Source organism: Miscanthus floridulus, chromosome 15, assembly GCF_019320115.1.
Source record: "Miscanthus floridulus cultivar M001 chromosome 15, ASM1932011v1, whole genome shotgun sequence".
Taxonomy (NCBI): Eukaryota; Viridiplantae; Streptophyta; class Magnoliopsida; order Poales; family Poaceae; genus Miscanthus; species Miscanthus floridulus.
Window position 1 is genome coordinate 33,604,234 of NC_089594.1, and position 15,206 is coordinate 33,619,439.

A 15,206-nucleotide genomic window follows, 5' to 3' on the forward strand; every position below is an offset into this window, starting at 1 on the left:
GCTGCCAAATACATTGACATAAAGTACTATGTTGTGAAAGATAAAGTTCGGGATAATATAATAAATCTTGAGCATATAAGTACAGAGAAAATGCTCGCGGATCCGCTCACAAAGGGCTTACCACCCAACGTGTTTAGAAAACACGTAGCCGGCATGGGTTTAAGGGAAAGCCTATGATTCCCGAACATACGAAGGGCCCAAAGAAAGTTTACATTTCAAAACGGAGAAGTGTATTTTGGTTGTTAGTCTAACGGCACTAATTGCTATGATGATGGGACGGTTCTATGCACTAATCTGTGATGAAATAGAATGAAAGCAAGAAAAATATGAATCGAAAGTTTTGAGTAAGAATTAAAGAACGAAGAAAGTGATTAGAGATCAAGGGGGAGAATGTTGGATTGATCTCCCACGCCATTAGGTCCAACGGCCTTTGGGCCTTGTTCTCGTGCCCTGATCGGGGGCGTCCAACCCTACATGGTTGGTGGGCCCCCGTCGCACAGCGTTATAAAGGAAACATGGGGGCCAGGGCTCGCAGTACGAGGTTCACCGCGCCGCCAGACACCCCACCGACATCCTAACCCTAACCCGATCTTGAGAAGGGGCGCTGCCAGCGACGGGAAGCACCACCGACGCCGGCAACGCCACCCCGATGCACACGCCGCCGCCAAGGACACCACTGCACCGACTTCTCTCTCCATCGACCGTCGCTGCCGGCGTGCAGATGGCATCAGGGAACGAGATCCCGACCGGTGCTTCGACCACTACGGCCTTCGATGGTCTGCGACTTCCTACTCCACCTACCCCTCTTCTTCCTTTTATATCTCGGTAGTTCATGCATTAGATTTTGTTTATATACTGTAAATCTTGAACATGTATTCCTATTCTGTGTACCCGATCTGGTGAACTTGACTCGATTGAGTCATAAGAAATCTAACAGGTACGACAGCCGCCTGGGCCCCGGCGTGTCGGGGCGGCTGCAGCAATCGGCGTCGTGCGTCTTGAGCACGTCCTGCGCCGCGCCAGCCGACGACACCACCACGGCGGGCACCGACCCCAGCCGCAGCATCATGACCGCCGGCCCGTGCCGCCGCGCCAGCTCCCGGAGGCTCCGGTGCGGCAGCGCGCCCATCTGGTGCAGGTTGCCGAGGATGGGCAGCCCCGGCGCGCTCGGCGGCAGGTGGTACGACGTGCTGGCGGTGCTGTGCCTAAGGATGAAAACGGACGGAATCGAACGGAGAACTCCTCAACCGTTTTCTACTTTTACATTTGAATACGAAAACGAAAACGAAAGCGGACAAACCGAACACGAAAACGAACACGAACTTACGGAATTTCGAGAATTTCGAAAACGAAACAATTCGAGCGGAATTATATCGAACACGGTCGGTATACGAAAACTCAATACGGAATACCGACCCGTAGACCAAGTGCATGACTAAGTGCATACATGATCAAGTTCAAGTGCATATAATAATTAACAAGTGCATATTATAGAAACATGAACTCGAACTGAGTCAGAATAATTTTATTAATCTTTTTAGAATAGATGTAGTATTTTATTTTAAAGATTTATTCAGATTTTTCTTTTGAGTAACATGAACTATCAAATGATTGACTTTGCAGGTGAGGGTTAAACCGATGAGCTTGATGGGCTATGGCCCAGGTGGGCTTTCGTGTAGATGCTTCCGGTTTCCTGACATTTAGCACCATCTCATGAGGTGAAGAGAGACGAGGCTGAGCGCCGTCTATAAGAGAGGGCAGCTGGCCACCAGTAGAAAGAACACAGCTGCGTGCTGAACAACCTGTAATTGGGCTGTATGACCTATGCAGTTGGCCAAATTCGGTTTAAACCGAATTTTCAATTCGGAATATTTCAAATTAAAAGTAGAAAAGTAGAAAACGGTCGGAAAAATGTCTAAACCGTTTTCTACTTTTACATTTGAAATACGAAACATCTGAAATGCGAAAGCGAAAACGGTAAAGTCAGACAAGAAAATACGGATTCGATCGGATTAAATATAAAAAAACGATGCGGTTCGGTTCGGGATATTTCCGTTCCGTTTTCATCCTTAGCTGTGCCTGCGCCTGCTCGTTGTTCTTGCTACGAGGAAGATGGAGAGGAGGAGAGGCAGGATGGCTAACAGCAGGAGGGGGGTTGCTGGGAGGAGCTGCCATTGTTGAGGCACGTGCTGATCTAGCACACATGCTAGCGATTGCAAAACCATCCCTTTTTGCATTGGACCTGACGATGTTGTTTCTCGATCTGTCGATCTGAGCTGAGTTTTGTGATGACGATGCTGTCCTCTGTGCTGTGTATCTCAGACACGAAAGTACCTTGCTTTGTAGCGTTAGCTATGATACTATATGACATATATGGGCTCAGCCAGTTTGAGTACTGGGATTGTGTACAATTTTTTTTATTGTGCTGCTACATTATTGGAAACGTGCACGAGCACGATCCAAGGAAATAGATGTATTTATACTAATGGTGCAAAAATTGCTAATGAGAGTGGGCCAGGCTGATTGAACTAGCAAACAATGGCAATACGACGCACGCTTGTGATGCACTGTACTACTGGGGTAGCTAGCTAGTAGAGTGGCAGTATCAATTCCCAACAGGAAATATCTATCTCAAAAACAAAAGGCAGACTGTAGCCATGTTCAGGATACGTCTCTTATGTTCTGTTCTTCCCATTGAAAATAGCAACAGAGTGGTGGGGCATTTGACAAGAACACTGTAGCGCGCGGGAAAAGCCAGGAAACGGTTTCTCCGGCTTCGATGAACAGTGACGATGTCAGTGAGAGGGGAGGGAGGAGGGAGAAAACCGGCTTTTACTACAGTGTTGCTACAATATTTTTGTCGGATGAGCCGAAGCCGGTTGAAGCCGTCCCAAACGGGGCCTAAATGTCCGCATCAAAATGATCAAATGATCTTCGCTGGCATGCAGCTCCGGCTAATCCATGATCGTCCATGCCACGCGAGGGTACTGCTGGAGCGTCTGGAGCCACTCCTATCCTATCAGTGAGATCTGGATTTGAAGATCCTGCTACATATCCTAGTCTAGCTCTTGTGCTCTCGTGCATCTTCTTGTACCACTTCTGTTTGTTTGCATTGTCAACTGAGGAGAAAATGGTTAAGGTCTTGAGTATCATATAGTTATATTAGGGCAGAACTGATCGACCCGTAGCACAACACCCTTCCACTACCATAGAAACAAACATATCAATTGGCCTGGCCTATCATCGTGGGTATTGCCTAAGGACTTGTTCTAGTCATAGCTTGATCTATTCATGGACCTATTAAGCAGCAGCTACAAGGACCTGTTAGGAAGCCGTAGCTTCATAGCTTGATGTAGTCATGAACTATATGATGTATGACTTTTAAATATGATAATATATATGTGCCTATCAACACTGCTGAATCTGTCCTTGTAGTGACTGTGGATGTATGATTAATTGAGCTTCTATGGTATTATTTGTAATGGCTAAATTGATTAAAATATGTGAGTTTTTTTAGAATTACACAGAACGTAGACGCCCACAACACGTACGCACACTAACCTTTATGAACACACGTACGCAAACCCTATAGTTATGAGCACCTCCGAAAGACTGAGCTGGTAAATCTCAAGATTCATGAAGTCACCACTGGAGCCTCGCTGTCAACGGGGACGTCGCCTATCACAGAAAGCATAGCGCCATTAAATCATAAAATAAATCCAGGAAAATACGAGCACCCATGCTAAGTCGAGGACTTAAACCCGGGTGAGCAAGTTCCACCATAAGGAACCCAACCAACTGATCTATGATCAGTTCGCAATTAAAATATGTGAGTTGATGGAGGGAATCATAGATTTCCTTACGGTATCAGACCGACAGGGAAGGCATAAAGTGTTCCTGACAATTTGGGGTGCCAACAGGAAAGATTGAGCCTCCATTAACGGACGGTTCAAGCCGACACGGAAGGTTGTCTTTCCTGACTGTTGGGACCAAAGAAGATTTGAATGTTTCCTAACGGTGTAGCAGCTGACATGGAACGTTTCCCTGATGGTAAATGGAAAAACCGTCCTGGAAACTCTTTCGTGACGGTTCACACCGTCAAAGTTGAGTTCGTGATGGTTTCCCATCGGGGAAGATCGACTTTTCGTGACAGCTAGACCTTGATAGCTGATCCCTGATGGTTATCGTCACAGAAATTCATCTGTGACGGTTTTTGCTACTTTCCCTATCGGTTTCAGCCGTCACAGAAAAATAGGTTGGGTAGTGAAACTTTGTAAATTTAGCTATTCAAGAGTAAAGAAATCTGCTCCCCAAATCAATTTAGCTTCTCAAGATCATCACTTACTGCAGCAAAGGTATGTACTAGCGATTTTCAAAGGTGGGATATCTTCAGATGTTTGCCTCTTAAAATCAATTTTCAGAGCCGAACATCCAAAAGTGACCGTCTCTATTAATTTTCGGATGTCTGCATGTATAGTTATGATTGCCATGTAACTCACAGTGTCCTCCATACGAGCAACTAAAAGGACAACTCACAATAGAAGTTGTCTATTAAGTCAGGATTATATGGAACTATACGATGGTGTCAAGCTCCAAAACATGAAAAACACAATATATGATGAATCAAAAAAATTCTATAGGAAAAAGGAATATATAGATCCATAACAAAACAATACTATAGGAAAAAAATGGATCTGTAGATCCATAACAAAAGATGCAAGATTATCTCAAATTTTATTCTATAAGAGATCCAATGAACTAGATAATTTACGAAAGATTTGGAAAGTGGTTTTATCGCCACCACAGCTCACCATGATGAGACTGAAGGCTACTTGATTTGACCTAAATAGAAATTGATAGGACTAGGAAAAACGGAAGAGACAAGAAAGTTGTCAATAGCTCTAAGTTAGGGTTGGAATTATGCCAATAAATAGAGTGAAGACAGATCGAGAGAAGATACAATAAAAAATAAACAATACTATTTGTAAAAAGGATATTCGAAGAAAAAAATCTGAAAACTGTTATAAACAAACCAACAGAGTTCCGCGCTATTTGCAGGGGCCAACTTGGTAGCTTGTTGCTATTTATTTGGATTGTCTTTTATTCCCTTCGTATCTGTGTTTAGGCTCATCTGAAATTCTGAATTCAGCTTCTCGTATAAATTTCAGCAGCTGGTTTGTTTTTTCCATGATTAGAAGCAGTGGATAACCCATTCCTCTGACGCACTGAATTCACAGGTTCATAATTACTCTCTTCATTTCAAATTTTGGCTCGTTTGGCTTGCTGAATCTTGGTTGAAACTGGCTGAAAAACACTGTTCTGGTTGAATTGTTGTGAGAGAAAAATACTGTTCCGACTGAAAAAAGAAGCCGAACAAACCAAATATGAGATAAGCTGAACGAGGCCTCTAAGTCTTCTCTGATTTTTTCTATGTATATGGCTTTTACTATATAGTTAGATACATCATACATATGATGTCTATCTAGATAAAAGCTTAACATTTGGATTGGAGGGAGTAAGTAGAGCAATGCTTTGCGAGTAGATGCGAGGGAAAAAAAACTAAAAACTATCTGTCGGCGCCATATATATATTCTGTAGCCACAAAATAATTTATTCTGTAGCCACAAAAGAATTACTACCCTGTAGCTGGCTACAAAATAATTTATTCTGTGGCCACTTTGAGTTACGATAATTACTATGTTAATTTACGAGATTATAGTAACTCCGGTTTACTATAACGTTACGGTAAATATCCCCATGTATTATAGTAACCCAACTATCGTAAATATGTATAGACATTATCGTAAACTAGTATATAAAATTATCGTAAATGGAGGTGGCTACAGAATAACTTATTTTGTAGCTGACTACTGAATATACTCTCTCTCTCTCTCTCTCTCTCTCTCTCTCTCTATATATATATATATATATATATATATATATATATATATATATATATATATATATATATATTACACATATGTGCATGTGCTTTTGAGGTCGTGCTGCGGTGCCGGTATGATTGTATCCACATGATGCTGCTGCATGTGCCTGTGATGCAACTTGAATTGTTCCTTCTCAGGCCTAATCATGCAACATTTCATTTCGTTGACTTTGATTGTTGGGTTATATATCTGGGACTGTCCTGTACGTTCAGGTTCTTGATGTTTTGTTGTGCTTCACGACTGCGCCGATTGGCCGTACTTCGTTACTGACTAGGACACCAGATCAGGTGTATTTTTCACCGGATCTTATATTACACGGGCAATTTTTATACTCTCATGCAAGTTGTAACAGCACAGATGGTGCACCTGCGTCAGTTTTTATACTCTCTTTATTTTCTGACAAAACTGTAATATTGCATCCGTTTGCTATTACATAATTTCATTTGCAACTTCCCATCTAACAAGAAGGAACAAAATTGTGCTTAATGCTGCCTATACAAGAACAAATCGGTCGAAAACTAATAAAGAACAAAGAATCAAGACAAACAATCGATTTATGTACACAAAAATGGTGATCCCCGCCAATGGCGAAGGTCATCAGGTGGAGCTAGCCATTCAGCCCTCGAAGCTGGATGAGCGGCTCCATCTTCCCTTGAGGTACTCCTCCAAGGAGACGCCGCTGCCGACGGACGAAGCGTCGTCGTCGATGACGTCACGCAGGGCGAGGTTGATGTAAGACTGGATGTCATTCTTCTCCGGCGAGGTGACGTCGCTGCAGCCATGGCGGCCATCGTCGTCGGCAGCCACGCCCAACTGCGACTTCGCCCAGCTGACGGCGTCCTCGTCGCCGGCGAGCAGCTTCACCACCTGAATGAAGTAAAGCGCAGTGGCACGTGCACGTCAGCATAAGCAACGAACATGGAACTAACGCACTGGCGAACTGAGAGTTCATTCAGAGGTGAGAGCTTCATTATTACGTTGCTCATGCTCGGCCGGAGTTGGTGCGCGCGCCGGATGCACAGGGCAGCAGCGAGGGCCATCCGCTCAACCTCGCCGCCGTCGCCGTCGCCGTACGTCGTCGGCAGGTTCGGGTCGACGAGGTCCATGATCCTTCCTCCTTGTATGACGGAGTTGGCCCACATCACGAGGCTCCCCTTGCCCCTGGCCCCGCCGGCGCTCACCGGCTTCCTCCCGGAGATGAGCTCCAGGAGCACGACGCCGAACGCGTATACGTCGATCTTGTCGCTCACCTTGCCGTGCATGAAGTACTCCGGCGCCAGGTACCTGCCATGCCAAGAGATCCCCACATTCGTCAGCTGATTGCATTTGTGTCGAGAAATCCACGGTCGGTGACATAAATAGGATTGAAAAGATGACAGGAAAGCGCACCCGAATGTTCCGGCGACGTCGTCGCCGGTGACCTGCGCCGCCGCGTCATCTGCCCACATCGCGAGGCCGAAATCACACAGCTGCATGATACGAGAGGGGTCGCAGTTCAAGTTCATGTCACAAAGCCTGAAGAACTTCTGCATCTGCTGAAACGCCGGAAATGTCGTCGGTCGTCACCTTGGGTTCGAAGTCGCCGGCGACGAGGATGTTGGACGACTTGATGTCCCTGTGAATCATGGGTCGGTGTCCGTCACCGTCGCCGTGGAGGTACTCGAGGGCACGCGCCACGCCGGCGGCCACCCTGTACCTCTCCGGCCAGCCTAGCACTGCCACGCCACCCTTATTGCCTTGCTTCTCCCCGCCGTTCCCGTGCAGCACCTCCTCCAGGCTGCCTCGCGCCATGTAATCGTACACGAGCATGAGCCTGTCCTTGCCGCCGTCGAGGCAGAACCCGACGAGGGACATGGCGTTCTCGTGCTCGACCGAGCTCAGGATCTCGATCTCCGACACGAAATCCTTCACCACGTCGTCCGAGGGCTTCAGGACCTTCACCGCGAGCTCCTTGCCTCCCTCCGTACACCCCCTGTAAACCCGGCCGGCGCCGCCTTTCCCAACAAGGCGATCTGTACAGCACAATCATCAATCCATCATCGTTCAGCTCAATTTATCTGAAAACAATTGTTTCAAAATCTCAGCATTGAAATTTGAAACAGAGACGTACCTGGGCAGAAGCCATCGGTGATCTTGGCGAGCTCACTGTACCTGAACACTGTGTACTTGGACGAGTACTTGTCTCTGAGCGAGACCAGCTCCTCCGGAACTGGTTTCTCCTCTCCCCGCTCATCGGATCTCTGGTCTGAGCACCTGGCCGGGAGCTGCATGGCCCACTCAACCACAGATACCTCTGACAGCTCCGGCAAGGCAGGCATGTTGTCCTTCTTCAGGAGAGGCCAGCCGGCGGCCATCTTCGGCGACTCCTGCTGCCCGTGGCACGACCTCGCCGGACCCGCCGGCGCCAGCTTCACTCTCGGCGAGACCAGGGCGCTCATCGCCGCGGACATGTGCCGGCGCACCGACCGGGCACCGCCGATCGCCATGTCGTCCTGGGACTTGTCTCCCGCCGCCGTCGTCCTCGCGTCCAGGATCTTGCGGTACAGCCGCCGCGGCGTCTCCACCACTGCGCTGTAGGGGCTGAGCAGCAGCTGGTGGTGCTGGTGCACGGGGTCTCTGCGGTACACGACGGCGCCGTTGCTGACCGCGGTGACCATGCAGCTCGGGGGCACTCTCTTGGCGCAGTACCTCGCGACGGCGGTGGCGGTGGCGGACGATCTGATGAAACGTACCAACAGGGTTACGGCAGCTGAGCATTTCTCAATGATAACTACCTGTAATGTGGAAGTGGAAGAGGTGGAAGGCGTACTCGGAAGGCCTTGAGCTCTTGGTGACGCCGAGGATGAGGTGCGCGGCGGCGCAGGAGGTGGCCCCGGTCACCAGGGCCTTCTTGATGGACGGCCCCTCGCAGAGCTTGAGCTCCAGGTCGATCTGGTTGCGCTCGCAGAATCCCCTGTACGCGCCGAGCACGGAGGCGAGCGAGTCGTTGGCTCTCGCCTTCTCCTCCGCCGCCGCCATTTCCCCTGCGCGATCCAGAGCAACCAATGTCAAGAACCGATGGGGGGCAGATTGCAGTAGTGGGCGGCGTGGCGGGAGGAGGAGAAATGCGCGCACCATCTGCGGCGGCCGTGGAGACGTGGAGCGCGATGACACGGTCGCCGGCAGCGGCGGCCTTGACGAGCGCCCAGGTGAGCAGCTCCCTGCCGGCGGCGTCCCGGCGCAGGGCCACAAGGACCGTCCTCCTCCTCGTCCCACCGCCCATGCCCATGCCCACGCACCCCAGCGGCGACGGCGCGCACCGCGTGAAAGAGAGCGGCCTGAGCTTCATGGCTGGTTGACTGACTCGGTTGATGATTGGGTGTCGCGGACGAAGGCGCCGTGCCCTGCTCCTGCTCTGCTCTGCTTCGCTGGACCTGGACGATGGAGGAGGGAGGGCCGGTGGCGGTTGCGTTATATGAGGGGGGGAGGGGAAGTAGTCGTGGAGGGCGCCGGTGCCGCTGCCGTGGCATCCAAGCTGGCTGCGCGGGCGCCGGGAATTTTTAAAGCGCTGCCGCTGCTGGCCTCCTGTGCCGCGGGTGTTGGAGTCGGGACGACGCAGGCGGCACGCACGCCGCGCGGCTTGCGGGCGGTCGCATCCACCATCCAGCGCTGCCGCCGCCGCCGCCGCCGCGCGCGACCTGCCGTCGGTTCTGGATGCGTGGCCGTGCTGGTGCTGCGCCGTTCAGGACGGCACTAGTACAGTCACTGCGTGTGCTCTCCGCTTCTCTTTTCTTTTTTAATACTAACCCAAAAAAGTACAGATGGCCACACCGTTTGATTGTGCCGTTATTCTACATCGGCTACTTACATAATGACATGACTGGGCCGGGTTGACCTCCAATTTATTTATTAATAGAGGTAATAATAGGTAAAAGTACAAGTTACAGAATGCTAGAAATGACCCGATGACTACGCAAATTCAACAAAATAATCTACCAACACATGCAACCTAAGGTGCTAGCATTTTTTTTTTGAAAGGACGTGCTAGCAATATTAAGAGCAATAAGTACTCTCTCTATTCCAAACTAGAGGACGTTTTGTCTTTTCTAGATTCATTCATAGCTTTTGCTAAACACCTAGATATATATTATGTCTAGATACATAATAAAATGTATGAATCTAGAAATGTCAAAACATCTTATAATTTGAGGCGGAGGAAGTACTATCCTTATTAGTTATCCTACAAAGAGTGTCATGTTTGTTTTGTTCGAAGTCAAACAATCTTCGCCCTGTTCGTTTGGGCTTGTTTGGCTTATAAACCGTACTTTTTCAGCCAACGAATAGTACTTTTCTCTCACACCAAATCAGCCAACAGTACTTTCAGCCATGGCTTAACTTTGACTAAATATATGTAATGATACCAAATAAATATCATTAGATTCTTTATAAAATATATTTTTACAGTAAAATCTATTTGGTGTCATTAATATTAATGACCTTCCCTAAATATTTGGTTAAACATAAAATAATTGACTTATGATAAAACCAAAACGTCACTCTTTGCAGGACGGGAGTAGTACTAAAACTCTGGAGAAATTTAAGCCACATTAACATTTTTGCTTTGTCTTTGATTGCTCTCCTTTGTTCATTTTTCTATCACAACACAAATTCCATCGAGTTAAGGTAAAAGTATAAGTAAGAGATTGTTTGCGACGACATAGTCGATCAACCTATATGCAACTTCACGGGGCTAGTATTTTTTATATAAGAGCAATAATATTAAAACTTAGGGATAAGTTAATACTAAACTTAACCTTTGCTTGTCTTTTGTTCATTTTCTAATTTAACACGTATACAAATACTTTGCAAGATTTATCTATTTTGTAACTACTCCCTCCATCCCAAATTATAAGTCATTCCAAGAATCTTGGAGAGTCAAACCATCTCAAGTTTGACCAAATTTACATGACAAGATAATAACATTTATGATGCCAACTAAGTATCATTAGATTCTTCATTAATTATATTTTCATACTATACCTATTTGATGTCATAAGTCTTTGTAATTCTCTCTATAATTTTAGTCAAACTTGAGATACTTTGACTCTCCAAGGTTCTTGGAATGACTTATAATTTGGAATGGAGGGAGTAGGTCTATAAGGTCGATGATGGAATGTTTTTGTTTTATTATGTGAGGACTTTTATTTCTAGTGTATCTTGTGGGTATTCACTTATAAATCCTGTAAAAGGAGTATCTTTTATATTTTGTAAGAGTGTTCTTCAAACAAAAGCTGTGTTTTCCCCATAAATGCCTGTTTTAAAGGATGTTGCTAAACCGTATTGATCTTGGTGGTATATATAAAAAATGGAAGGTCCACGTGTCAGTTTTCTTAAATAACCAACATCCAGATTAGATGTACGTCTCACCATATTTTGAGTATCATGGATTTGTTCCTTTATATTAGGAAGTGAATGAATGTAACGTTCTTTTTTTTAGTTGTGATACATCCTAAGGCGATCCCTATAGATAATAGTTATCTGCTAATAATTATCTCTTTTGGATCCAAACATGTGTAGCTAATAAAATAACTAATTGTTAGCTGGATCTTTAGATAATAACTATCTCACTAGTTGAACCAAATCAGATAATAGCAATAGCAGCTAATCGTTAACCTAGTAGCATTTTTCATTAGATGCGCATCCAAACACCCTCCAACTAATATTAGATATGAGCTATTAGCCATCTAACTATTAGCAGATAATAAATCCAAACAGGGCCTAAGCTTCGATTAGATTAAAAAGTTTTGATTGAAAGAGCTAATACATACAGTATAGTTTCTTAAAGCCCAGAGTATTATTATGCTATATCTCAAGTGCCCAACTCCAATTAGATTAAAAATAACTTTTAAGCTTACTGTGCCGTGAACTAGCCACTGTCTACCGTTTCATTACGGTTTCAATTACAACTGTTGCAGTTGTTTAAGGAACTGAGGTGAAGTTCTTTGACTAAACAGTGAACACGGTGACATCAACGTCCACTCATCTTGAATGGCATCAAAGGACTGACCTGTTTTTCTTCTAATTTATGCCGCTCTAGACGAAGTCACGGTTTTAAGGTACCATACTTGGAATCTTGATGTTGCTACAGTATAATAGTAAAGTTTTTGCTGAAGTTCCAGTTGACTGTGTGCCCTGAAACTTCAGACAGACACCAATCGACGAAAATTCATCAATTTATGTATTTGGAAAGCTTTGAACAGATGTCCTGTTATTTTGACTCGATAGAATTAAGATGTACAATTTGATTTCAAAAGTGAGACGGCAAGATGTTATTAAAAGAAGGTTCAAACTTAACTTCATTCGCATGTTCATACTTGATACTACACATGTACTATAGCTTCTCATGGGGGAAAAAAGGTTAGAAATAAAAATGTACCCCCTCCATTCTAATTTATAGGTCGTTTCGGTATTTCTAGATACACAATTTTTATTATATAACTAGACGTATCATATATTTAGATGTATAGCAAAAAAACAAAATGACAAATAACTTAGAACATAGAGACTAGTGTTTTCTTTTTAGAGCGGATCATACAAATGTAGCTAGACCTTGAGACTTGAGAGGTTGGTCACTCTCGGTGGAGTAGGTTGAGAATTATTCCGTTTCTTCCATAAATAAAGAGTCCTTTTATCTTCTTTTTTCTTGAAGTTTGATTTACATAAAATTGGGTGTTGATCTCCTTAAATTTCAAAACCATTTGTTTTCACATCTGATTCGACGGGTGCGAAGGGTAAGGAAGCTAGTCGAACCAACTAGGATCCGTTTAGGCAGTTGGAATGTAGGGTCGCTTATAGGTAAGTTAAGAGAATTAGTTGATACCGCGACTAGGAGACGTGTAAATATATTATGCGTTCAAGAGACTAAATGGAAGGGTCAGAAGGCGAAGGAGGTGGACAATACAGGTTTCAAGCTTTGGTACACAGGGACAGTTGCGAATAGAAATGGAGTAGGAGTTTTGATTGATAAGAGCCTCAAGAATAGTGTGGTGGGAGTGAGAAGGCAAGGAGATAGGATTATCTTAGTCAAGCTTGTCATTGGTGATATGGTCTTGAACGTAATTAGTGCGTATGCCCCCCAAGTAGGCCTCGACGAGAGTGCTAAGAGACAGTTCTGGGAAGACTTAGATGGTCTGATTAGAGCTGTACCTAGTAGTGAGAAGCTTTTTATAGGAGGAGATCTTAATGGGCATGTAGGTACTACAAGCGCAGGTTTCGAGACAGTTCATGGAGGTTTTAGGTATGGTAGTAGGAATCAGGAGGGGGAGGAAATTCTAGACTTCGCGGTAGCTTTTGACCTGATGATAGCCAACATTTTCTTTAGAAAGAGAGAATCTCATCTAGTGACCTTCAGTAGCGGACAACACTCTAGCCAGATTGACTTTGTCCTCACAAGAAGAAAGGACAAACGAGCATGCTTGGGTTGTAAGGTGATACCAGGGGAGTGTGTTGTTTCTCAACATAAGCTTCTGGTGGCAGACTTTCATTTTCAGGTGCGTGCCCGTAGGGATAAACAAGCTAAGATTGAAAGAACAAAGTGGTGGAAACTGAAAGGGGAGACGTCAGAGGTATTCAGGGAAAGGGTTATCAAAGAGGGCTCTTAGAAGGAAGAAGAGGACATAAACAATATGTGGGAGAAGATGGCAACCAACATTCGGAAGGTGGCCTCAGAGGTGTGTGGAGTAACCAAAGGAAGTGGAGGCGAGGCTAAAGATACTTGGTGGTGGAACGAGGAAGTCCAAAGGGCTATTAAGGAGAAGAAAGAGTGCTATAGACGCTTGTACCATGACAGGAGTGTGGACAATATAGAGAAGTACAAGGTGGCAAAGAAGACTGCAAAGCGAGCTGTAAGTGTGGCAAAGGGTAGAGCGTACGAGGATCTTTACCAATGTTTGAGTACGAAGGAAGGAGAAAAGGACATTTATAGGATGGCTAGGGTTCGTGAGAGAAAGACAAGGGACTTCAACCAAGTTAACTGCATTAAGGATGAAAGGGAGCATCTCTTGGTGAAGGAGGATGAGATCCGACATCGATGGCAAGAGTATTTTGACAAATTATTCAATGGTGAGAATACGAACACAACCTTTCAGTTGGATGACCCTTTTGATGACACCAATAGGCGCTTTGTGCGGAGAATCCAAAAATCTGAGGTCAGAGAGGCGTTGAAAAGGATGAAAGGAGGTAAGGCGATGGGACCGGATGGTATCCCAATCGAGGTGTGGAGATGCCTCGGGGACATAGCTATAGTATGGCTAACCAAGCTGTTCAACCATATTTTTCGATCGAACAAGATGCCTGATGAGTGGAGGAGAAGTATATTGGTACCTATCTACAAAAATAAAGGGGATATTCAAAGTTGTACTAATTATCGGGGAATTAAGTTGATGAGTCATACTATGAAGCTATGGGAGAGAGTTATCGAGCATCGCTTGAGAGCAATAACGCGGGTCTCTATGAACCAATTTGGTTTCATGCCCGGAAGGTCAACCATGGAAGCCATTTTCTTAATAAGACAAGTTATGGAGCGGTATAGGGAGAAGAAGAAGGACCTACACATGGTTTTTATTGACTTGGAGAAGGCTTATGATAAAATACCAAGGAATGTTATGTGGTGGGCTTTGGACAAACATAAAGTCTCAACGAAGTACGTCGGGCTCATTAAGGACATGTACAACAATATTGTGACTAGAGTTCGAACAAGTGATGGAGACACGGATGACTTCCCGATTAGGATAGGACTACATCAAGGGTCAGCTTTGAGCCCTTATTTGTTTGCCTTAGTGATGGATGAGGTCACAAGGGACATATAAGGGGACATCCCTTGGTGTATGCTTTTCGCGGACGATGTAGTGCTAGTTGATGAAAGTCGAACAGGAGTGAATCAGAAACTGGAGTTATGGCGGGAGACTTTGGAGGCCAAAAGTTTTAGACTCAGTAGAACTAAAACTGAGTATATGAGATGTGACTTCGGCACTACTATTCTGGAGGAGGAAGATATTAGTTTGGAAGGTCAAGTAGTGCCTAGGAAGAATACCTTTCGATATTTAGGATCTATGCTACAGAGAGACGGGGATATTGATGAAGATGTTAGCCATAGAATCAAAGCAGGGTGGATGAATTGGCGGCAAACATCTGGTGTCCTATGTGACAAAAGGGTACCACAGAAGCTAAAAGGCAACTTTTATAGGACGGCGATTAGACCTGCTATGTTGTATGGTGCAGAAT

The 15,206-nt window shown here is 45.3% G+C and overlaps 1 protein-coding gene across 1 annotated transcript; it reads right to left on the minus strand.

Annotated features, from left to right (window-relative positions):
• Nucleotides 1-6,560: 6,560 nt before the first annotated feature.
• Nucleotides 6,561-9,273, minus strand: LOC136506454 (protein kinase STUNTED-like). Its single transcript, XM_066501383.1, has 7 exons — nucleotides 9,060-9,273; nucleotides 8,755-8,968; nucleotides 8,056-8,663; nucleotides 7,512-7,957; nucleotides 7,335-7,414; nucleotides 6,923-7,229; nucleotides 6,561-6,812 (listed from the first exon to the last, which is right to left on the minus strand). Exons 1-7 carry the CDS (start codon nucleotides 9,271-9,273, stop codon nucleotides 6,561-6,563), a joined length of 2,121 nt encoding a protein of 706 aa, XP_066357480.1.
• Nucleotides 9,274-15,206: the final 5,933 nt, after the last annotated feature.

Excerpts from the sequence above, each read along its gene's own strand:
- LOC136506454 (XM_066501383.1), bottom strand. The coding sequence starts at position 9,273 with ATGAAGCTCAGGCCGCTCTCTTTCACGCGGTGCGCGCCGTCGCCGCTG. Across the intron at positions 7,415-7,511 it reads CCGGCGACTTCGAACCCAAG|CTGTGTGATTTCGGCCTCGC; the intron begins GTGACGACCGAC and ends CGTATCATGCAG. Across the intron at positions 6,813-6,922 it reads TCCGGCCGAGCATGAGCAAC|GTGGTGAAGCTGCTCGCCGG; the intron begins GTAATAATGAAG and ends TACTTCATTCAG.